We start from the raw sequence: 23,058 nt of genomic DNA, 5'->3' as shown, positions 1-23,058 counted from the left end.
TCCAGTTGGCACCAACAACCCTTAAATACAACGCCCATCGCTGAATGGGCTAACCCGTCACCGTGCCTTACGCAAAGCACTTCCCAGGGCCCAGCTCCGCTTCGGAGCATATCACCAAGGTGCCTTCACACGGGTCGCGCGTCTCCCTCCTGGGAGGCGGCGCCTTCGATCCTTCTTTTCGCCAGGGACCCGGCTTCCGGGCTCGCGAGGGCTATACTAATGTCACGCCAACCAAGACTTCAGGAGAGTCCTGGCATTCCTTCCTCAACTCGCAATGGACTTGGTCCTTCGCCATCATCACTTTCTTTCAGACCCTTGTAACTCTGGGGGTTAGAGATGTATGCTCCCGCGACCGCTTACTTCATTTGCCGCAATACTGACTGCGCTGATCTTTCAGTTACATCTTCACCAACTTCCAAACCAAAGAACTCCCGAATAATGCCCCTCCTTCCAAAACTGTCCCGACATTTCTAGCGCTTTACAGCTTCGGTTTCATCTACGAGTTGGTGCTGGTGTGGGACGCCCTTCGCTTGAAAAACACCATTCAAGTCATCGGCCTCTGTCTGTGCAATGTCGGCCTATTAATTTACGGCGCGGTGCAAGTGCAACAGATTCGAACCTCCATTAACACTCTGGCAGTCATGTCAAAGATCGACCTCGTCGTTTGGTCGGAATCCGAGCCTTTCCTGATCATCATCCCGTGTATCGTTGCGCTCGGCACACTCCTCATGTCCTTCGTGGCGTGGAAACTGTACGACGAATTCGCGTGGACCATCTATAAGCACATCAGTGCCGACCTGCGTATGAAACGTCGTTATCTGACTTATCAGGTACAATACGTCTGCTCCAGCAGTCTCATTCGCACAAAGCTAACTAGGTCTAGATCTTCATTGCTCTGCTGAAGTTCGATTTCTTCTTTTTCTTGGGATTCACTGTCCAGTTCTTGGTAGTCGTGTCCTCGAGCTCCCATGATGCCGAGTTCTACCTCACTATTGTTGCGGTTCCCATCACTATCATCATTCTCGCCTGCAGTGCTTGGTTTGTTCGACGGGAATCTATGGTTGGCATGGTCGCGATTATTGTAAGCTCTGACCAAGTACTTCCTTATTTGGGCTGATAGCTAATACCTATATTCTTTAGCTTCTATTTTTTGCGGCCATGGCCTACTTCTGTTTCAAGCTGTACCGAATGTACGATCAACAAACAGCTCCCGAGTACCTTCCTGCACGAACGTCGATGGTTTTCTTCGCCGTCATCACCCTCTGCTTGATTGTTGCCACCATTATCAACGCCTGCATGTGCGCGAACAACTTCAACTGCGGATTGAAGCCACACATCAATAGCAAGGAGGACAAGTCCGAGGAGAAGCTCACCGAGCTCTCATCAAACATGGGAGCTGCTCCAGTCCCGTCTCGCATGATGATCGATTGATCTAGCGGAGATGATCACGCACTTCGAGCAACGGACTTCATACAACCTCTCCTGGCGTTTGACTAAAGAGCGTTTCCTCTTTCGCATCCCGGCCCTGTGCTTTTTCCCCTCCAGGGCTTTTCGTTATTTGAGCCTGATCTGCTTTATTATCTCTTTTTTATTTTTGACTCGATATGATACCTCACCCGCGACTCTCCTTTATCTACCCTCAATGCTCTCAGCATTAGGGGATTCAAAATTCCTGTGACTTTTATTCCTTATCAGATTACCCTTCACACATCCTTCATAAGCACGGTGGCGTTATTTGGATATTATTCCCAGAGGGTGTTCCGCTCTATGTCATTTACGACAGTCTCATGCCTTCGGCTTTCTTGCATGACCGTGATCTCCTTAGGATATCTCAAGAATCAAATGTTTGAATACCTGAATGATCGGCGCTACTTTTGCCAGTGTTTGCAACTTTTTAAAATTAAGATCAGGTTGTGAGTGTTAGCAACTTGTCTGATCCATACTTCCTGGCTACTGTTTCCAGTCTATGTAACTGCGCTTGACCCATAGAAGATCTGTATCTTGTAATATTGCCACCGAAATCCAAAAGTATGGTGAAGTTGCGTCTTTGACCGCAGATGGACGGTTGGTGGAGTTGGTAATAAAAACAAATAATACGACGATGTGAGGTGGCTATTACAATGTAGATACCGCACTAGTATCAAACAGGGAACCGTGATCGTGGCCTCATCTCCGCAAGCCTCGACCTCCTGTACCTCCCAGTCTTCCACACTCCTTTTCCTTCTCTCCCTCATTCAGTCTTTCATACCCAACTAATCACAATGGTACGTAAGCTCGATCAACGACACCCCAATCTCCTTCAAAAGCTCTCTCCAGCTCTCAATCGCACACACGCCTCCTTTCTTCTAAGAATTTCCAACCTCCACATAATGGAACAATTGCTCACCCGCATCGAATTCTCAGGCTTCTCCCCGTCCTGCCTCTCCTCTCACATCTGGCGCCGAGTCCGGCGCTGAGTCCAAGTCGGCTGGAGCCACTGGTGCTGTTGCGTCCGGCTCCTCCAGCAGTCGTCCTTCCTCGCCCACTCCTCCCGGCGGCCCTCGCGCTGCCATGCGCCGCCGCGCCGCCGCCGACCACAAGGAGTCCCTCCGTAACGCTCGCCCCAGCTCTACCCGGTCTGCTGGTGCTGGTGGTTCTTCCGGTACCATGCTCAAGCTTTACACCGACGAGAGCCCCGGTCTTCGCGTCGACCCCGTTGTTGTGCTGGTCCTGAGTTTGGGTTTCATTTTCTCGGTTGTTGGTCTGCACGGTATGTTTATAGCATTCTGCATGCATCAATTGATCATTTTCGAAGTCTTCACGATGGCCCAAATGACATGGTGTATCGTGGTAAACGTTGGTCGTTGTATTGGGTACTAACTTCAATGTTTCCAGTTATCGCCAAGATCACCCGCAAGTTCTCTGCTTAAGCAATTCTCCCAACCTGATCCTATAACGGGGTCTATTTGATGCGTCCAAAACAAGCATCATCACCACCTGTCTCGAAACCTCGAATCAGTCCTTCCTCTCCTATACCCCTTACCTTGAAATTTGGTTGTTCGGTCGAAATAAATGTAGCATTGGGACCCCCGATGGGGCTCTGCTGGTGTGAAACGTCTTCATCATCTCTTATATCTTGACATGCGTGGTGTTTGCTTCAAGCGGTGCTTTTATACGCACCATGAGATAACCTATCCGCTGTGTAGGTTAATCTGGATACCATAGCAATCTTCTGGGACCTCATACTTTGTGGACTTGTGGAGCAGTCTTCGTGCGCTTGTATGCGCTGGAGTATGCGGCGGTCTTCATCCATTTGTGGGTTCTTAGCAGGCAGCATGGCGTCCGATGAGTGTACCATATCAAGCTAAATGTGTTTCTTGCATTGAATTATTAATGGATTGATTGGCTTTGCCAACTTTGAACGTGACCTTGCTCACTCCACTGGGCCCGATACCTCGCTATCAAATATCCTCGCTTAGTCGTGCGCGAAAGGGAAGAAACATAAGAACTCGCCTACATCCGCAACCCAACCCAAGCCCTTGCGAAGGCCCGGTAGGGAATTTTGGTTGGAGTAGCTGCAAGTGATCAAGCATTCCCACCTTTTTGATCTCGCCTCGTTTCTCCTTCTCATTAGTATCTTTGACCACAGCAGATCAGAGAACTTGTTTCCAAGCAACTTTTATACCCGCCCTCCACTTAGTCCTTCTCGGCCTACACTTTGACAGGCATCCAAAGAGAAGGGGCGGCCCGCGTCCAATGATTCATGAGAGCTGGGTAAGAAGCGCTTGACCAATTACAACTGCCTTGAAGAGCTTTCCCAAAACTATCTTAGTTCCTTCACACCCTACTGCTCCGCGTCCCAGACCTCAGGCGCCGAGTATTTTAAGACATATCACGGAATGTTGTCAAGTAACAATTCCGGGCTCTGTCCTCGGTCTTCCTTTTATTGGCAAAGGTAGAATGTAACTCTTCAGGCTTTGGATCTTCGTATCACGCTTTGCATCTCCATCCCTTCTATGGCAGCTGCTTGTGTGTTCACCATCTTAAGAATGAATTGCAGTTTGTCGCTCAGCAGCCGGTCCTTATCTGCTCGATTTTCTGTCTCGTAAAAGTTTTGGATCTTTGACCCCAAATTTGACTCCAAACTACTGACCCGGCAGACCCATGGCACAAGGCTCAACTAGACGAGAACCAATCAAAAGGATGCTTAGAGCCCCATTCCCCGTTTCGAATGGGACTTCCATGTGCAAAGACGAAAAGAATGGGCCTAGCCACCGGCAGTCAAGCGAGCCATAATAATCCGTACATGCAGGTCGCTGACCTGCTGCTGAGACCCACCTATATAGTATCTTCTGTCTAGCTCAACCCCCGCCCGGGTGAAACTGGGGACCCCATGAGATTCACGGCTTCTCTGTCATCCTCGAGACCAGTCGGTTATTTGCTACTACTCTCGGTATTGATGGTACTATTCACACTATGGCGAACTTGAAGTTGTCGTATATTGCTAATCAGGTCACCGTGATGATCCTTTTGTTTTTTTGCTACTAGCACCAAAAGCATGCCTACTTTGGTTGCATTCATCACACTACAACTAGACCTAGTGATAGCGCTCTACTTTGAAGTTGTAGCACATGTAGCAAAGCTAGAAGCATCAGACCATGTCAAATTAGCATACTAAACGCGATTAGCCGTCGAATACCAACCCACCGGAGAATCGGAAAAGCAAAGCCCATGCCTCCAAAATGACAATAAGAATCGAGTAACTAGCCCAGCGATCTATCAACGGGATATCCTTCCGGCGCAACAGCATCGGGCCTTATAGGACCCCCCGACTCCACCACGATTCAGAATCGGGAGGGTTCTTATCTCCCGCTCCCCACTTAGCCAATCACAACCCATACATCCCTACCTCGCGCTGATAAGGCCGTCCAATTTGAATCGAAGACTCCGTACACCGAAGCGAGAGGCTGGCCATTGGCCCTATGACAAGGCAAAGCCAAGTAACCGGCCTTTTCTGCCGAACATATCTGATAGAGAAAATGGTGGAGAGGTGGAGGCGAGACCCCTTCCTTCCTCTGCAGGAAGCCGCCTATAGCGCGCCGTTCAACCGACAATTCCTCCCTCATTGGTCTGGGATGGCGTGCCATACCATTACGAGAGCAATTGGCTCTTATCTGGCCATCGCTTGTAGACTGTGGGTCATCCTATCTAAGCTCACGATCAGCCTGCGTGGGGTTGGCGCTTGCGAGTTCGGAGCTTGTGGTACTTTCCTTGGAGGACATATATCCAGGCTCGGTTCCCCTACGATGCCCTATATCGGATGATTATTGCAATATTGAATAGAACCAGTGACTTCGAGTTCTTTTGCCTGTACTTCAAGTTCGCTTCCAGTACTTGGATTAAAATTTGATATCTGATAGGCATCATACATTGATCGCATCGACTCGGGTACTGGTAACCATTGGTCTGCTTTTACTACCCGTGTTCGCTGCAACCTGGTCAGCTTGCCTGGCCACACAATAATGGCCGCTGAGACTGTCAGTTTCACGGCTCCCTTGTCGCAAGGATTTGGATATGGCATTATCCTTGGGTTAGGTTTTGCCTTTGCGCTTCTGATGATTTTCATCACTTGGGCTTTGAGACGGTATGCTCCTTTTTAGAAGCGGTTATACACGCTCGATAACTAATGACGGCCCTGGGGAAACAGATACCAGAATGAAGTCCAGACATCCGAAATGTTCTCAACGGCTGGCCGATCCGTCAAATCCGGACTGGTGGCTGCGGCAGTCGTGAGTAGTTGGACATGGGCAGCAACCCTTTTGCAATCTTCTGCAGTCGCATATAAGTATGGCATTTCAGGGCCATTTTTCTACGCATCTGGTATGTCTTTCGAACCGAGATTGAGAAAACATCGCTAAACATGGATCTCTCTCTCTTGTGCAGGCGCAACAGTACAGATTCTCCTCTTCGCGACGCTAGCTATCGAGCTTAAGCGACGTGCCCCCAATGCGCATACCTTCCTGGAAGTTATCCACGCCCGTTACGGGACAATAGTTCATGTTGTTTTCATTGTTTTCTGTCTTATGACCAACATTCTCGTTACTGCCATGCTGCTGACTGGTGGATCTGCCGTGATGACTTCGTTGACTGGCGTGTCGACTCCGGCCGCCTGTTTCTTGTTGCCAATTGGTGTCGTGCTATACACCCTTTTCGGTGGTATCAAGGCAACTTTCATCACCGACTATCTGCACACGGTGGTGATCTTGGTTGTTATTTTCCTTTTTGCGTTCTCGGCCTACGCTACCAACGCTCAGCTTGGGTCTCCTGGCCGTGTATACGATGCTTTGGTCGCGGCTTCGCAGCGTCACCCTGTCGAAGGAAATGCCCAAGGCAGCTATCTTACTATGAGATCAAAGGAGGGCGGTATTTTCTGGGTAATCAACCTCATTGGTAAGACCTCACTCATCCGCAACTGGCGATGAGAAATTGCTAAATGTACCACCTAGGAAACTTTGGCACTGTCTTCCTGGACAATGGATACTACAACAAGGCAATTGCCGCCAGCCCCGTCCACGCATTCCCCGGATACGTGATTGGTGGTCTCTGCTGGTTCGCGATTCCTTGGCTATGCGCTAGCACTTTGGGTATCTCTGCCTTGGCCCTCGAGGGACCCGCGCGACTCAGCCCCGACGACGTGACAGCCGGACTGGTTCTTCCCTTTGCCGCCGTCAAGCTCCTCGGATATAGCGGCGCCGTGGCAACAACTCTTATGATCTTCATGGCCGTAACATCCGCCTTTTCCGCGCAGCTCATCGCCGTGTCATCCATCTTCACTTACGATATCTACCAAGCCTACATCGACCCCGCAGCCAAGGGCAAGAAGCTCGTGTGGATCTCGCATATGTCTTGCATTGTATACTCGATCATCATGGCCGGGTTCGCCACAGGCCTCTACTACGCCGGTGTTGGCATGGGCTATCTATACCTTCTGATGGGCGTGATCATCTCCTCCGCCGTATTCCCCGGCGCCATGACCCTTCTCTGGAAGGGCCAGAACTGGATTGCTGCCGCCGCATCGCCCCCGCTCGGACTCGCCGTTTCCCTCATCGCCTGGCTGGTGACCACGAAGACCCAGTACGGCGAGCTCAACGTGATCACCACCGGCGAGAACTACCCAATGCTGGCAGGAAACGTTGCTGCCCTGCTCAGCCCGATGGTTTTCGTTCCCGTCTTTACCTACGTCTTCGGGCCCCAGAACTACGACTACGAGTCTATGAAGCAGATCCGCAGGGTCGATGACACCGACGTCGCTGCCGCCGCACACGTTGATATCGAGCTCATACCGGGCGAGGCGGGACCCTCGGACATCCAGAGCGAGGAGGAAACGCGCAAGCTGAACAAAGCGGCTCTCTACTCGCGCACTTTGACCGTCTTCATGGCACTTGCGCTGCTGATTCTCTGGCCGATCCCAATGTACGGCTCATCGTACGTGTTCAGCAAGCCGTTTTTCACTGGCTGGATCGTCGTGGGGATCCTGTGGCTCTTCTGCACTCTCTTTGGCGTTGTCATCTTCCCGCTGTGGGAGGGCCGGGAGAGCATCATTCGGGTGGCTCGTATGATGGCCTACGACATGGTTGGCGTGCGGCCGGCTGTCTATCGCGGACGCAAGGCTGAGGCGGATGCGTCTGGAGTAGAGACTCCGACGGAGCAAATCGGCGAGAAGGCCAAGGAGGCTGATACGCCAGCGTATTAGAGTTCTGATAGCCTTTTGAGGAGACCTTTGTCCTGTAAAGCTGGTTGTCCTTTTTATGTGATTTACGTTTTGTATACCCCCTTGATACACGTTTTGCAATTGTGATATTATTCAAAAAATCGAATCTTATTTCAAAAACTTGCCTCCCTAGAAGAACAGCAGTGGAATAGTAGTGGAATAGTAAAGAGACGTTGCCAGAAAATAAGAACAATGATGTGATGCGAACTGATGCGACCCCCAACGCCGAAATCTTCTCCAGAGCTACTAGTATGCACAAACCCATCATCTTTGGCACTGGCAAGAAAAGAAAGCATCAAAAAAATATGACGATCGAATGCTGGTGCAAGACATCTAGTGTGCCTCACTTGTACTCAGCACCTGGCGGCCCCTGGGGTGGCTTCTGAGCCCCATGAGCCATCGGAGGAGGCTGGGGTGGACCCCATTGGGGCCCAGGGTACCCATATGGTTGAGCTGGAGGCCGCGTGTCCGGTGTGATATCAGGCCGAATACTGCCAGATATCAGTTTCTGTAGCAGCCGAATAAACCTCAGTAGGTATTGTCTTCGGCTCTTACCTTAGGTCTTGTGAGAACTGACAAGTGAAACACCTGACTTCCTGCAGAGATGCATTAGCTATTGCCATCTAGCCAGGTACGAGGGTTTCCATCTGATTGGGACAGAAATTGAAACTTACTTTGTACTTGTGCGTGGCAAGCGGGATTATGGGCTGGTTTCGGTCACGTAAGTATTCTGCCCCAAGCTCTGATAACGCCAGACGAGGCACTTACAATGAAGCAGATGGTAAAAAATGGCCTGCGAATTGTTAATGAAATCCTATAGAGGGCTCTAAAGAGGTCTTTACATACCAGCGAGTGATGCAATGACCATTCCAATTATGGCCTGCATTCAAGCAACAGAGTTAATGTAACTGTCGCAAAGCTGCCTTAGGGAGACATAGGGGCAGCTCACAGTTTTGGCAATAGGCTCGGACGTGCTCATACCCCTCGAGCATAGAGGTGAACTCTAGGACCTTGTTAGCTCCCTCATGCGCGTGGAACCACCGGGGTAATCACCCGAGGGGCGGCCCCCACTGTGATATGGGACGGCCATCCAGTTAGCGCCGCAACTTACCATGCGTTCCAAAAGTGATACAAATAGCCATGGTGAGCTTAGGACTGAGATTGAAGATGGAAGCTTCCGACCTACCGGCTGTGCAAGGGAACTCGCCCTGAAGGCAGCGGCATTTAGACACTGGGTTCCTTGGCGGCACGTGAGTCCATGTGATTGGCTTCGGGGATGAAGACGGGAACAAACTACGAAAGAACAGCACACAGTATAGAATCGAAGGAAGTTTCAGATTGAATCATTACAGGGAACTCATGAATTATGTCAAAATATGAATCGTCTTTACAGTGTGCGATCCCATACAGAGAAGACGTGCAAATGCTCAGATATTCAGAAAAAAAAGGGAAAAACATATCGCTCGGTAGCATTTTGATGACTCCCATCCTCATGTCCCGCTCTTTGCCCGGTTGAAGTATGTCATTTTACTGAGTCTTGAAAAGGAGGATCGCGCAGTGGCCGAGGTAGAAGTAGATGAAATGCTTGGTCTCTGTAGAAAGAGTGAGCTACGTTCAAGGCTGGAGGTTTGAATTACTGACCGTGAGTGACGAAGCTGCCAAAGTTGCGTCCGACAACACAGTGCCAGGTAGCACCCTTCCGGGAATCAAACTAAGGAAATGTGAGCAAGCCGAGCAAGGAGTAGGGGAGAGGACATTGGAACAAACCTCTTTTTTGATGTATTGCGCGATATCCTATGAGGTGTTAGTATAGAAGAAAGAAAGATATGGAAACAAAGCTTCTTTATTGTGTACCTTTTCAATAGGGTATTTTTCCATGGCTTCGATAGCTAAGACGAGTCAGCTGGCGTCCCGATGCACCAAGGGATCTGATCTCCTACCAAGGTTGATGGCTTCCTGCTGCATATCTTCCGTCTATTCGTTTGAGTTAGGGTGGTGCGAACAATTGGCATGGGTCGGCCGGCCTACCATATCGACGGACTTGATCTGCGCTGTACAGCTTGTTAGTCGGCTAAACGGAGGACTCATGGAGGGGTGATGTCTTACCCTCCAGCTTCTCCTTCTTTTCGGTAGCCATTGTCGTGGGCGAGAAGGTGTCCTCAGGTAGCTGAGTTTCAACGGGAACGAGAAGGTCGGCTTGAGAATGGATGGTCTCACGAGTTGTGTTTAAAGAACCCAATCGCCAAGCGTCGCAGATAGAGGCGCGTCAGGGAGCAAAGCCTGACCGCCCTCCCGCCAATTATTACTGCCAGATAAAACAAGTTGCCGCCCTTCTCACCGCCATTGCTCCATACAAGACAGAAAAAAAAAATTTAGAACTATTAATCCAGTTTCTGCACTCACCCTTGAGCTTTCCCCAGCCACAAATCAGGATGGAAAGCACTCGGGTGTTTGTGAGTGGCTTGCCACCAACCTGCTCCAATGATCAACTTCGCAATCATTTTGCAGCTCGCTTCCAAGTCACAGATGCTCATGTTTTAAACAAGCGTCGTATGGGCTTTGTTGGGTTTAAAGACCATGAAACAGCTCAGCAAGCTGTCCGCCATTTTAACAGGACCTTTATGAAATTGTCCAAGATCACAGTAGATATTGCCCGTCCGGTATGTCAAACCTCGTTCCGTGTTGCCTGATGATTTGATTGCATTGTGCTTTCTCTCGCGTTCACGCTGACCAATTTTAACGGTCCCAAGACTGACCAGTGCTTTCGTAGATTGATTCCAAGCCCACTGAAAGATTTCACCCGACACGGAGGCATGATGCTGGCCCCGACTCTGACAATGTCTTGAAACGGAAGAGAGACGCGGAGAAGACGCAAGACCCTAAACTACAAGAGTATCTGTCTTTAATGCAGAACTCAAAAACTCACACATGGGCGAATGATGATGGCATGGTGAATCCTACTAAGGAAGAACCCTCTGCCCAAGCAAATACACCAGAAGCAGTTGTAACCGAGGAGCTGCCATCCCAGCCTAAGAAGCCTCGCACTCAAGAGGCTGCCCCTAAGCCTCAGACTGACATCCAGCCTACTATTGTGGACCATAGTGGCGATGGTGAAGCCGAGCATGCTGACATGGAAGATGACGGGGCCAAAGCTGAGAATGCTCCTGTATCAGACATGGACTGGCTGCGATCGAAGACAAGCCGTCTTTTAGGTCTTCTCGACGATGAAGAGCAAGCCGATTTCAATCAACGAAAGGTTGATGAGCTCGCTAGATCTGAAAGTCCTGTCGAGGAATCTCGTAGCGCAGCAATCAACCAAATTGCCAACCAAGGTACCACTAACAATGAGGATGTTGTTGAACCGACTGAACCGGCTCAACCGTCAGAGACAACACCGGAGCAAGACACCAACATTGATAATATCAGGCTCTCTGCTCGTTTATTTGTCAGGAATCTTGCTTATTATGTGACTGAGGGAGATCTTGAGCCTTTGTTTTCAGAGTACGGCAAGACTGAAGAGGTTAGTTGCAATCTTTTATTTTTACCCATACCCATCGCCCCTTCACACATATCAGCCATTGTATTATCCAATGGCTGGGCTGCTCGCATGATGATTATCCTGATAGGGACATCCGATGTCAAAAGGCAAATGATGTCAACAGGCAAGAGATTTTAGTAGATGCTTCTTGGTTTTCTGAACAGCAGCGGCATATTTCACCTTCCCACTTTCGTAACGGGTCAAATATTTATGATCCATTACTAACGGAATATATAGATTCATGTGGCTTTTGACACTCGCACCGAAAAAAGCAAAGGGTTTGCCTATGTGCAATACCACGATGCAGATGCCGCCGTTGATGCCTACCGTGGTCTCGACGGGAAGCATTTCCAAGGCCGTATCCTGCATGTCTTGCCAGCTGCAGCAAAGAAAACCTACAAGATCGATGAACATGAGCTTTCAAAATTGCCTATCAAGAAGCAAAATCAAATCAAGCGCAAGCTTGGAGCTTCCTCATCATCATTCAGCTGGAATTCTCTCTACATGAACGTAAGTTTACATCTCTTTGACCCTGGAAGGATGATTGCTAATTGCTCCCCAGACTGATGCCGTGATGGCATCTGTGGCCGAGAGACTGGGTGTTTCCAAAGCCGACCTTTTGGACCCCACTTCTTCCGACGCTGCGGTTAAGCAAGCGCATGCTGAGACCCACGTCATCCAGGAGACGAAGGCGTATTTTGCTTCGAATGGCGTCAATATCGACGCTTTTAAGCACCGTGAACGTGGAAACACTGCTATCTTAGTGAAGAACTTTTCGTACGGAGTGAAGTCTGGCGAGCTGAGATCCCTTTTTGAACCATATGGTCAAATAATTCGACTGCTTATGCCACCCAGTGGTACCATCGCAATTGTTGAATTTGCTCGTCCAGATGAGGCCCAGAAGGCGTTCAAGGGTCTTGCCTACCGTAAAATAGGTGACTCGATTCTGTTCCTGGAAAAGGCGCCACGGGATCTATTTGATTCCGCTTCAACCCCCAAGATTGACGTCCCGGAGGTACGGGGCAAATCACAGGGATTCTCTACTTCAGATACTTTCGCCGCGGATGAGCCGGAAAGCGGCATGACGACCACGTTATTTGTGAAGAATTTGAACTTCGCAACCACCAACGAGACTTTCTTGGAAGCCTTCAAGCCTTTGGATGGGTTTGTTACTGGACGTGTTAAGACCAAGCCCGATCCCAAGCGGCCAGGCCAGACCCTCAGCATGGGTTTTGGTTTTGTCGAGTTCAAAACCAAGGCTCAGGCTCAGGCAGCCCAGGCAGCCATGAATGGTTACAAGCTTGATCAGCATGAGCTTGTTATTCGTGCCTCTCACAGAGGTATGGATGCTGCAGAGGAGAGGAGACGCGAAGACACCGCCAAAAAGATCGCGGCCAGAAGAACCAAGATCATCATCAAAAACTTGCCGTTCCAGGTCACAAAGAAGGACATTCGGTCACTGTTCGGGGCTTATGGACAGCTGCGGTCGGTGCGGGTGCCTCAAAAGTTCGATCGTTCCGCTCGTGGTTTCGGTTTCGCGGATTTCATCAGTGCTCGCGAGGCGGAAAATGCCATGGACGCGTTGAAAAACACGCATCTCCTGGGTCGGCGATTAGTGTTGGAATTCGCGAACGAGGAGGCTGTCGATCCCGAGGAGGAGATCGCGAAGATAGAAAAGAAGGTAGGGGAACAGGTGGACAGGGTCAGGGCCCAGCAGCTTATGGGCCCCGGGCGAAAGAAATTCACTGTAGGGGCCCAGGAGGACGAGGAAGCATGAAGGTGCCTGTCCCTTCTCCCTGCGACAAGGGCGTGAAGTGGATTTGTCGACCCCCGCCCCTTGCGTGTAGCGGGAGGAAACGATGTACGATTACTCGCATACGGCTTTTTTTTTTACCTGCAACCCAATAGAGATACCCGACACGTTCCTGCGGCTGATAGCTTGTTTCCTAGTTCTGCATACGCGATCCTCGTGTACGTGCAGTGCTCGTGTGCTGAAGTAGTGTACTTGCCCCCATTCTAGGCTGGTTCTTAACCCTAACGACCCAAACCTTGGTGTACCCGTGTACCACGCCTCCCCTTCCCCACCAAATTGCCCAAGCTCCCTCATACTGGGGGGCCAACCGGTCCAATGAGTGATTTCTCCATAATGTTTGCTTTTTGTTGTTCATGATAAGCGGGTCTGTCGAGATCAACTCTCCTCAAATTACATTCCTCAGCTGATGACACCGGGCGCGGGCTGAACATTCCTGGCCCTGGGAATCGTGCAAGATCGTTGGACAGACGACATTCTTGTCAATGGCCCATTGCCACAGATCATGGTAGTCTTTGTCAACAAAGGCAGGAGTGACGGTGTTCTCGAGTCGATTCATGGAACACAAAATCCCCGAGTCGCTCATCACTGGACCGTGCTGTCGAGGTATCCCTTGCATCCCACACAGTTCCTTCATATCGTGCCCTGTCTTGACTCCTGATTTGTCGCGGCAAGGACAGATTGTCGCCGTCTTTGACCCTCTTAGTGCCTGGACGCGTGAAAGACCCGAGACTGGGGCACCGTAGGAGTATGGAGCTGGCGTTCGAGGGTCGTGGTCCTAGGCAAACCGAACCTGGCGGAACAATGCTGCTACTAAGGACTAGACCACCCCTCTTCCAAGGGAGTTATGGTTCCCTATAAACACCTTCCTACTCGCTCTCACATTCTCTTCCTCAGGTCCTGACATTCTCTTCAGACCGTCTGCGTTCTTGGGTTGCTTGGTTTGTGACTGAGCTGCGTTCTTTGCCAGGCAGTAAGCATTTGACAGCGGCTCTCAAACTTCCCCCCTCCTCTTTTGGAATCTGTCATTCTTTTCGAGAAGCCCGTCTTTTGTTCCCCTCCATGGCTACTGAATGGCAACCGGAGTGCCTTGTGCCTCAGAACCAGCCGTCCCTTGACGTAGTCGGCGCTCATACAGATCGGGCTCTGCAGAGTACATCCGGGAACGTTCAGTCGTACTCGGATCCTCTGGCTCACACTGACGCTGCTGCTCGAGAAGAGCAGCTCCAGCAGTTGGCGTTCAAGTATCCACACCATCAGACTCCCATCGCCGCTGTCCCGGCCTCCAATCTCCAGCATCACCAAGCCATAGCAGCTAAACTCCATGCGAGAAAGCTTCGCCGGCTTCATTCTGTTGGACCAAACGCAGCTCCCCGCCGGGAAGAAGCTACCTCAAGTCCCAGAAGTACTTGGAATACAGGGCCCGCCCTCGAAGAGATACTGGCAAAGACGGCGAGCCTGTTTGGTCTGATGAGCTCGAGGATGCTTTCCAGCAAGGTGAGACTTTTGAGTTCATACAAAGCCTCCAACCTTCATAGACTAATTCAGCCCCAAAATACTTTAGCCCTCGAAGCCAACCCTCCCATGGGCCGACGAAAGTGGTCTGAACGAGGCAAATCCTATGGCCGCAACGAGCTGATTGCTGAGTACATCTTTAAGCTTACTGGGAAGAGGAGAACTCGGAAGCAGGTATCGAGCCATTTGCAGGTACTTGACTCATTCCTCAAGGGTGATCCCGACTGTAAGTGGCTAGGAGTGGAGGAACGCCTAATACAATAACGTCTGTTGACTTTCTCGGACACAGGGGAACGATTGGTACGAGAAACGTCGACCGAGCGACCGAGTAGTCATACCCAAGCAGCTGCTCCAAAATGGCGTAGCTCTATGGAACATCCAGGCGCTCCAAGCCACTACGGGACATCTTCTCACGCTGCATACCACGATCCCATGAGATCCATGCAGTCTTACGGGGAGAGCTTGCCCCCGCCTCACTACACTTTGGGAGCCAACATGCAGGAGGCCAGGAACAAGAATATCCATGCCTTCAATTTCGACATGTGGGTGAGCGCGCCCCAGCAGGCAAATCGCATTGATGAGGCATTGCACACATACACGCGGCTTCAGGGAGACCTCCAACCTCCGCCAATCCCTCTGGAGAATGTCAGTGGCTGGCGATCTTCATTCCCACACCTGTCATCTATAATGGATGACCTGAACGGCCCTCTCGACTGCGACATCATCCTGATGGAGGTGAACCTTGAACTGATGACAGACTTCCCCCCCTTCTGGATCTCGACTGGGGATCCAGCTCGACCTTGACTATGCGCATCCCACCGCGGGAGATGTGCTCATGGTCAGCCAAATGGACAAGTGGACTTGCAGTACCCATCTATACGAAGACGGCCGGGTAATCAGGGAGACATATCATGATCTGCACAAGCCACAGTCCACAAAGGTTAAGCCTTTGTTCGAGTCATCCTGGTGGGCCAAAATGTTTACCGACTTGACCCAGAACAAGCGTATGGCAGAAGATTCCGGCAATCCAGAAAAGATCCAAGCCACAGAGGATCGTACGCGTCGCTATTTCCGCTCTTTGTCTGCAGTACAAGAGCTGCGAGCGATGCCTTCTACCTCACGGCGGTACTCAACTCACTTCCAGCCTGACAGTGAACGAATGGCTATTCTCCTGTGGAAGTTCCGTCAGACGCGCCCGGGTGAAGTTGGAACCACCACTTGGCGTCGCTTGATCCCACCTCCAGATCGCACCCAGACGAACAGCCCCAGAGCTGCCGCTGGCGTTGATCTTCCACCTCTTTCCCTGGATTCCATTCTCCTCAACAAGTCCACCCAGAATGTCTATCAGCATCCGCACTCTCAAGACCTGATGCATCATCAAGGGGGCCAGCCTCAACACCAATGGCCTCTATACTCATCTTCTCACGACAACGTGGCAAATATCTTCAACACTCCCAGTCACCTTGACTTCATGACCGCCATCACGAAGTCAGAAGATGGTCTGGACAAGACAGCTGTAACCTCTGTCTTGGACTCATTCTCTTCCAGTCTAGCAACCGAGACTCCTCAACCCACCAGCATGACTGCCCCCCGCAGTGGCTCAATGATGCTCAATGTTCATGACCTTCCTCTCTCCCACCCGAACATGGGTTACACACTGAGCCATGACACCAACCACTACATGCCGCAGCAGCAACATGGCGTCAACCTTCACGACAGCCACAGCATGCTGAACGGCTTTTTTGCACCTGGTACCCAATCTCTCGACGACCTTAGCCACGCCCAAGGCTCCTGGGCAGCCCATTCCACCTCCCTCTCCGGTGACGTGGGCGGCTACCACGGAATGCCCTTCCAAGACCACCAGGTCTCCTCTGCTCGAGAATCTCAGCAGCCACATAATTTCGACGGTCTCCTCCCACCGGATGACCTGATGGACAAGCTGGTTGGACGGATGTCCAACGGCTCCAGTATGCACGGGGCGGGCCCTGAGCATGCGAACTCTGCGTACGCGGACAACGCGGCGGTGGACGCAGTCTAATGATTCACAAACCAACCAACCAAAAACTAGTTGTAATGATAATTTCTTCTTCGTGATCCGTGTACTCTTATACCAGGGACTGGTACTACTTTTTCCTCCTTTTCTTTTCTGGGACTATTTTCCATTACATGTGGGGCGCACAAAAGAGGGGGAGTTTGGGGATTTGGCTTTTATTTTTTTTTTTCGAGAAGGAATTGGCCCACATCTGATTGTTTCTCAGATATCTAGCGAATCTACTGTTTCTATATCAATCGACCTGGGTAAATAGGAGCCGTAGTTTAGCCGTCTTTAGCCGGGCCTAGTGGGGCTTACTACCCTATGTATGCGTGTATACGGCTTAGCCTGGGCATTTAGCCTGTCCGGTTCTAGATTCCGCTCCTCTTCATGATTCCATGGATGTCTTTTGAATTACTTAAAAAGCGGCCTACTGCCCCGCAATGCGGAGGTCATTGCTCTGCAAAGAATAAAACTCGGTTGGTCCTTTCGTCTTTGTGGGCAGCACCTACAAGCAGCGCTCGCTAAACCAATCTCCCACGTCTTAGTCAAAAACGAACATCACGATGGCAGTACCTACGGTCAAGCTAAGCAGTGGATATGAAATGCCTCTTGTGGGGTTCGGCCTGTGGAAGGTGAAGAATGATACCTGCGCCGACCAGATCTACAATGCTATCAAGGCCGGCTACCGCTGCTTTGACGGTGCCTGCGGTATGTCTCCGATCTCTCTCCATTTGGGCTTCGTGCATTCAGAACTAACCTGTACTTAAATCCCAGACTACGGTAACGAAGTCGAGGCTGGCCAGGGCGTAGCCCGCGCCATTAAAGACGGACTCGTGAAGCGCGAAGAGCTCTTCATCGTCTCCAAGCTCTGGAACAGCTTTCACGAAGGTGACAAAGTCGAACCGATCTGCCGCAAACAGCTCGCCGACTGGGGCGTGGACTACTTCGATCTGTACATCGTGCACTTCCCGGTGGCCCTGAAATACGTCGACCCGAGCGTGCGCTACCCGCCCGGCTGGACGTCAGCCGACGACAAGATCGAGCTGGCCAATGCCCCGATCCACGAGACTTGGGCTGCCATGGAGTCCCTCGTGGACAAGAAGCTCGCGCGCAGCATTGGCGTCAGTAACTTCAGCTCCCAGCTCTTGATGGACCTGCTGCGCTACGCGCGGGTGCGTCCCGCCACTCTCCAAATCGAGCACCACCCTTACCTGACGCAAACGCGACTGGTGGAGTATGCGCAGAAGCAAGGGATTGCCGTGACTGCGTATTCGTCTTTTGGTCCCTTGAGCTTCCTCGAGCTTGAATTGAAGCATGCGCGGGATACCCCTCCGTTGTTTGAGCATCCGGTTATCAAGGGCCTTGCGGAGAAGTATAGTCGGACGCCGGCGCAGGTGCTGCTGCGGTGGGCTACCCAGCGCAACATTGCGGTCATCCCTAAGAGTAACGACCCAACTCGGTTGGCACAGAACTTGCAGGTCACCGATTTTGACCTGGAGAAGAGCGAACTCGAGGCTATCAGCGCGCTAGACAAGGGTTTACGATTCAATGATCCTGTTGCGGTAAGTGCTTTGACTATTCTTTGAAAGACTAGCCGGATTGTGTTCGATTCTTTGAGCTAATATTTGCAATAGTACGGCATGGACATTCCCATTTTCTAGAGAGCACCCTATGCTGGCCACGTTAGAGTGAGGTGCGGGGTCCATGGACTGATATCATAAACGATGCGTATTTGAATTGTGGCTATTTCCTTTTGACTTTGTTTATCGAAGGATTTCATGTACAAGATTCAACTCGGGAGCACGGAAGCTACTTATCACATTAGAATAGTACTGCAGTAGTTTACAGAAGCTAACGATCGATCCTAAACAACACATCCATACTCTCTGGACTTTACTCGCCGAGGGCCTCAGCTATCAGGCCCAGCCAGTATAAGCCACCTGCTTCCCAAGTATCCCAAGGAAAGGTTCACCTTCGGTCTATTCAAGATCGGCGGTTGTGTAGTGGCACTCATCTACTAATAGGGACCTCTGGAAATTCTGGGTCAGATTCAAAGGCAAGCTTGAATGATCACGAGGGAGGCGTGTTCCGGCAATGCGTTAATCTCACTTTGTACGGTAAGAAAATACTTTGAATTTATGGTAAGAACGTATGTTGGTGCTCAAGCTGGGAAAACAATATTGAATCTTCTTCAATCTATTGTTCTGAGTCGTAATCACACGGTCACAGGACGCAAAGTAGCGTTGTGCTAGGATGATGTCTACCCAAGAGCTTTAGACATGGTCACCTGATACAATTCTCTACGATTTCGCAGCCAACGTGCCAGATATTCTTGAGGCTATCGCGCTGGAAAACTTATCTGACGATCATATCAGGCGTCGACTAGGACTGGCAATGTGGTCCGCAAGCGAGATCCTCAGCCCTCCACCCCTTGAATTGAGAAGAGACCCTTCATATTGATAATATTAACCACCTAGAAAGTTAACTTAGTTCACGTATTGAAGGGCACCTATTACACCTATGCCCAACTATTCTACATAATGGACAAGCCGGCTGCCTCCGCGTAGTAGACGAAAGTAAACCTTGCCCCAATTTTGCGACCGCTAGTACCGCATCCATCGCTGCTATAGCCTTTGATCTCGTGCGTTCTTTCCCTGTCGACCAGTGGTGCACTTCAAGAGTTCGTCACGTATTACCCTGAGCTGAAGCATTTGAAGCTCGTGGGCTTTGGCAATAATGTCGACTACTTCAAGTAGCTCCTCTCCAGTTTCCGCTCCTGATCGAACTTGAGCCAACATTTCGCGAGAAACGGATTCGATGTGATCTCCAATAAACATGCGGCTCCCCTTCTGAGGCTTGGGATAATCATGCCGTCGTGACGCAGATTCCCGGAGCTCGCTGTGTCGTTTCATGAAGTTGGAGACCCAATTTATCCCGACTGTGGTAGTTGTGGAAGAGCCACGAACTGTGAGCAATACATTTGCCATATCACGAATTTGTGACTGTCGAGGGAAAAGGCCGCAAAGATGTGAGCCAAGGACCCATTTCCTCAACCACTCCTCTTCGTCAAGAGTTAATTTACAGCAATTGGGGCGTGTTTCGCTGCGAGGTTTGACTCCGCGAAGTCTATTGCGAAGCGTAGACTCCGAGACCTCGTGAATACGGGCAGCTTCGCGTATGGAGGCGACTTCGTTATCCCGAACAGCATTAACAGCGAGGTCAAGCCTCCCCTCCTTCGAGTGGATTCGGATTCGGGGGCGCTTTGGGGGCATCGTGGATGGGTGGCAATTGGTGAAAACTCGACGCGTCGCGAGGTCTAACTAACCTGGGGCTGTTGACATCACGTGCGAGTCACGTTATCAATCCTACAGCAAAAGGTTATCAACGCATGGAGGAGCAGCCGCTTATCGCGCCAAGACCAGGCCCGATAAGGCCCTCTGGCATCGCAAACTGGTTGGAAACTTCATCCAGAACCAACAAAATGTCCCTGGCCAAAACCCTGCCCGCCCGCGTGGGCGCAACAGTGCGGGTGAGGATGTTCCCAACCCCGAGCACTCTCGGCGAGAGCAGACAGGTGCTCGCCATGCTGCAGAAGTTCGGCGAAGTGGCAACATTCAAGAATCTCAATGTACGCTTCTGCGGCCAAGCTCTCCCACGATCCCAAAACTGACCAAGGACAGTACGAGATGAGCAAGAAATCAGCGAAGAAAAGAAGGCCAGTCATCGCCATTTTCGATACCCCCGAAGCTGCACAGAAAGCCGTCGCGTCGTCGCCGATCACCATCCCGCTCGAACGCGCACCTTCGGTGCTGCCCTCTTCAGACGCCCCTCGAGCTGGAGCCTCAACCGCCAGTCCAGCTGCGGAGGAACCATTGCCGGAAGAATCAGTGTCAGTACCGGAGACAATAACGTGTCTTATTGAAGCGGACGAGGGTTGGCCGCATTTTGCTGCAATGCGGCGAAACCCGTATTATCTTGCGTACAAAGCGAAGAAGCCCCAAACGGAGATTTATAAAGACATGGCAGATCCGACCACGGGAACACCACTGAAAGCGCTACGGGACGTGTTACAAAGCAATGTGGAGTCAATGGCTACATCCGCGGCGCGACAAGATCTGCCAGCCGAAAAGGCAGCACGGTTACAGAAGCGAGTAAGGGATATTAGGGTGGAGAACCAGAATTGGGGCGCCGAGAGTTTAATGGGACTTCACGAGGGCAGAACCGGGCGTGCTCTCTATCAAGCTGGAGGTGGCCCGGCGAACAAGTCAAAGACTTACTAGTAGATCCAGGAGGCATTGGTCTGCTAGCCCGCCTGAGGGCTCCCATGAGCAGGGCTATGGCAGGCCTTCCGCGTTCGTTTTGAGAGTCATGTACAATATATACCCCATCATCGTCAATCATATAACGCCTCGAAAGAATCTCGAGGGGCTTGTTTCTAGAATTCAAATTCGTTTTCATAGAATCCATCTGTTGGAGCCTTCTGCGGGCTGAACCCCCCGTCACACATCATTATGAATTTACCATCCTCAAGCTGACGTGAAGTACCGGCAATCGCCAGAATCAGACCAGACTTATCAACCATCAACATCCCGACTAATCTCACACTCGCACATAAGCTAGAGTATGTTAGCAAATGGAACATCTGTATACCACAAGAAAATAGCGAAACATACTGGCATCGATCTGGACAACTTGCGGCAAGGCCAAGCGCACTTTGTTGCGATATACTGCGGGCCCATTCGTCTGTAGAGGGTTTCCCTCAAAGTACACAGTCTGCAGCTTCTCCTTGTCTTTGAGCTCACGTTCCACCTCGTCGAAGCTAGAAAGCTGGTTATTTGATCCCCAGAGCTCCTCAAGGTTCTTCAATGTAGTCAAGTGCTCCAAATGGGAGACCTGGTTGTTGGAAAAATCCAACACGCGCAGGGTGGTATTGGATTCTAATCCTGAGAGGTCGGAAATAGCATTATGGGAAAGGTATAGTTCTTCGAGCTTCGGTAGGGCAGAGACACCTGTGATGTTGGTGAGGCGATTTGATTGAATGGAAATGATGCGGAGGTTAGAGAGGTGGTCCAAGTTCTGACAGAGGTTAGTTTAGCACGCGCGCATAATTAAACAATATACTCACTTTCATCTCCGTGATCTTATTCTTTCCGAGCCACAGCTCCTCGAGAGCTGCGAGGGAATCCAGATTTTCGATTTCCTGTCCAGATGGTCAATCCCTGAAAGCTAACAAAAAACAGAGAGAACCTGGTGCAGGCATTGCCCGTAGAACATACGCGGATCCGGTTTGCACCCAGCTCCAGATTCCTCAGAGCAGTCAACTCGTCTAACCCTTCAATCCGGGAGATCTTATTCTGGACAAAAAAGAGCTCCCTCAACTTAACCAGGTGATCCACATTCTTGATGTGTTTAATCTTGTTGAAGCTAAGGTCCAAGCTGGTCAACTCACGGAACTCGTCTAGACCCTTCACATGACCGATAAGGTTGTCATAGAGATCGAGCTCTCGAAGGGTGGCGGCAACATTCGGTGGGAATTCGATACGGGATATCTGGTTTTGACGAAAGCATAGCCTCTGATGAATTTATTAGCCAGCGATTTCAGAGCTTGGAGAATTTCAAAGCACACAGCCCAGCAGATTCTTGTGCAGCAATCCTCCACAGGAAATCGTCCATAGCGTATGCGGTGGAAGTATATGTACAAGGGAAGAGCGGGGGAAGTACCTGAAGCTTGGAGAAACGTTCAAGCCGAAGCGCGGGGATCGACGATATGCGACAGTGCACTAGATCAATATCCTGCGGGGAGCGAGATCAGCAAAGCTGCGCCTGAATCCTTGCAAGAATGAGAACATTGCGGGCTCCTTCACATACCTCAACTTCCGGATCCTCTTCTGCTAGGAGATCTGCGCAATTTTAGTGCCAGCCTCGGCATAATGCAGCTTATGGAACGTCTTACCTTCGTCCGCCTCGATCTCCTCAACTGGTGGGGCCTCTGGGTCGGAATAGTCTGAATCCTCCAATGCCTCTGGGTTCGTAATCACAGCCTTCGGCTCGACACGAAGCTTACCGTCCCAGCCCTCTTTGTTCTTCATTTTGGGTGGTTCGAGGAGAGGAAACGAATGAGGTGCGGGCGGTGAAGTGATGCAGGAGGGGCGCGGTTTTTGCGGGGAGCTTCTGGCAATCGCGTGGTCAGATGTGCCCGGGGGGCCAACGTTGTATCGGTGACAAAGCCGGTGACGTGGATCAAATTGATTAGAATGTAGTATTGTCAGTTGACCTCTCTTTACTTGCCCAATGGTTATGGCTACTGCTGGTGGTGATTCCCATCTTTGCTTTGGGAAAGGTGGATGCTGACTACATCATCCAGATGTCCTAAAGCGGCCTGCTGACCGAACACACGGCCAAACCTTGGG

The 23,058-nt window shown here is 50.8% G+C and overlaps 11 protein-coding genes across 11 annotated transcripts; 7 read left to right on the top strand and 4 right to left on the bottom strand.

The window, feature by feature from the left end:
- Positions 1 to 219: 219 nt before the first annotated feature.
- N7468_000948 (uncharacterized protein) lies at positions 220 to 1,431 on the top strand (the record flags this gene model as incomplete). Its single annotated transcript, XM_058470245.1, has 5 exons — positions 220 to 283; positions 335 to 338; positions 398 to 830; positions 884 to 1,081; positions 1,141 to 1,431. 5 exons carry the CDS (start codon positions 220 to 222, stop codon positions 1,429 to 1,431), a joined length of 990 nt encoding a protein of 329 aa, XP_058333386.1.
- An 830-nt stretch (positions 1,432 to 2,261) lies between these two features.
- N7468_000947 (SEC61-beta family protein) lies at positions 2,262 to 2,909 on the top strand (the record flags this gene model as incomplete). The annotated part of the gene is made up of 3 exons (XM_058470244.1): positions 2,262 to 2,264; positions 2,404 to 2,749; positions 2,875 to 2,909. 3 exons carry the CDS (start codon positions 2,262 to 2,264, stop codon positions 2,907 to 2,909), a joined length of 384 nt encoding a protein of 127 aa, XP_058333385.1.
- Positions 2,910 to 5,501: 2,592 nt separating this feature from the next.
- N7468_000946 (sodium:solute symporter family protein) lies at positions 5,502 to 7,732 on the top strand (the record flags this gene model as incomplete). The annotated part of the gene is made up of 4 exons (XM_058470243.1): positions 5,502 to 5,623; positions 5,687 to 5,859; positions 5,923 to 6,429; positions 6,486 to 7,732. The coding sequence occupies 4 exons, from the start codon at positions 5,502 to 5,504 to the stop codon at positions 7,730 to 7,732; spliced, it is 2,049 nt and encodes a 682-aa protein (XP_058333384.1).
- Positions 7,733 to 8,093: 361 nt separating this feature from the next.
- Positions 8,094 to 8,892, bottom strand: N7468_000945 (rhodopsin family protein; the record flags this gene model as incomplete). Its single annotated transcript, XM_058470242.1, has 3 exons — positions 8,094 to 8,258; positions 8,425 to 8,513; positions 8,862 to 8,892. 3 exons carry the CDS (start codon positions 8,890 to 8,892, stop codon positions 8,094 to 8,096), a joined length of 285 nt encoding a protein of 94 aa, XP_058333383.1.
- A 385-nt stretch (positions 8,893 to 9,277) lies between these two features.
- Positions 9,278 to 9,887, bottom strand: N7468_000944 (dynein light chain DYN2; the record flags this gene model as incomplete). Its single annotated transcript, XM_058470241.1, has 7 exons — positions 9,278 to 9,342; positions 9,392 to 9,461; positions 9,518 to 9,544; positions 9,605 to 9,639; positions 9,691 to 9,724; positions 9,779 to 9,801; positions 9,857 to 9,887. The coding sequence occupies 7 exons, from the start codon at positions 9,885 to 9,887 to the stop codon at positions 9,278 to 9,280; spliced, it is 285 nt and encodes a 94-aa protein (XP_058333382.1).
- Positions 9,888 to 10,182: 295 nt separating this feature from the next.
- On the top strand, positions 10,183 to 13,065 carry mrd1 (RNA-binding ribosome biosynthesis protein MRD1; the record flags this gene model as incomplete). Its single annotated transcript, XM_058470240.1, has 4 exons — positions 10,183 to 10,410; positions 10,521 to 11,270; positions 11,526 to 11,798; positions 11,851 to 13,065. The coding sequence occupies 4 exons, from the start codon at positions 10,183 to 10,185 to the stop codon at positions 13,063 to 13,065; spliced, it is 2,466 nt and encodes an 821-aa protein (XP_058333381.1).
- A 1,095-nt stretch (positions 13,066 to 14,160) lies between these two features.
- Positions 14,161 to 16,651, top strand: abaA (transcription factor AbaA; the record flags this gene model as incomplete). Its single annotated transcript, XM_058470239.1, has 3 exons — positions 14,161 to 14,839; positions 14,903 to 15,348; positions 15,407 to 16,651. The coding sequence occupies 3 exons, from the start codon at positions 14,161 to 14,163 to the stop codon at positions 16,649 to 16,651; spliced, it is 2,370 nt and encodes a 789-aa protein (XP_058333380.1).
- Positions 16,652 to 17,211: 560 nt separating this feature from the next.
- Positions 17,212 to 18,309, top strand: N7468_000941 (uncharacterized protein; the record flags this gene model as incomplete). The annotated part of the gene is made up of 3 exons (XM_058470238.1): positions 17,212 to 17,356; positions 17,423 to 18,210; positions 18,283 to 18,309. The coding sequence occupies 3 exons, from the start codon at positions 17,212 to 17,214 to the stop codon at positions 18,307 to 18,309; spliced, it is 960 nt and encodes a 319-aa protein (XP_058333379.1).
- Positions 18,310 to 19,272: 963 nt separating this feature from the next.
- N7468_000940 (uncharacterized protein) lies at positions 19,273 to 19,920 on the bottom strand (the record flags this gene model as incomplete). Its single annotated transcript, XM_058470237.1, has 1 exon — positions 19,273 to 19,920. The coding sequence occupies one exon, from the start codon at positions 19,918 to 19,920 to the stop codon at positions 19,273 to 19,275; it is 648 nt and encodes a 215-aa protein (XP_058333378.1).
- Positions 19,921 to 20,129: 209 nt separating this feature from the next.
- N7468_000939 (uncharacterized protein) lies at positions 20,130 to 20,928 on the top strand (the record flags this gene model as incomplete). The annotated part of the gene is made up of 2 exons (XM_058470236.1): positions 20,130 to 20,276; positions 20,329 to 20,928. The coding sequence occupies 2 exons, from the start codon at positions 20,130 to 20,132 to the stop codon at positions 20,926 to 20,928; spliced, it is 747 nt and encodes a 248-aa protein (XP_058333377.1).
- Positions 20,929 to 21,247: 319 nt separating this feature from the next.
- On the bottom strand, positions 21,248 to 22,737 carry N7468_000938 (putative protein phosphatase PP1 regulatory subunit Sds22; the record flags this gene model as incomplete). The annotated part of the gene is made up of 6 exons (XM_058470235.1): positions 21,248 to 21,264; positions 21,322 to 21,724; positions 21,774 to 21,848; positions 21,925 to 22,221; positions 22,517 to 22,548; positions 22,602 to 22,737. 6 exons carry the CDS (start codon positions 22,735 to 22,737, stop codon positions 21,248 to 21,250), a joined length of 960 nt encoding a protein of 319 aa, XP_058333376.1.
- Positions 22,738 to 23,058: the final 321 nt, after the last annotated feature.

This window comes from Penicillium chermesinum, assembly GCF_028974085.1.
Source record: "Penicillium chermesinum strain IBT 19713 chromosome Unknown utg000002l:1.0-5270490.0:1.0-5274688.0, whole genome shotgun sequence".
NCBI classification, from domain to species: Eukaryota; Fungi; Ascomycota; class Eurotiomycetes; order Eurotiales; family Aspergillaceae; genus Penicillium; species Penicillium chermesinum.
This window is presented reverse-complemented; position numbering and strand designations above follow the sequence as displayed.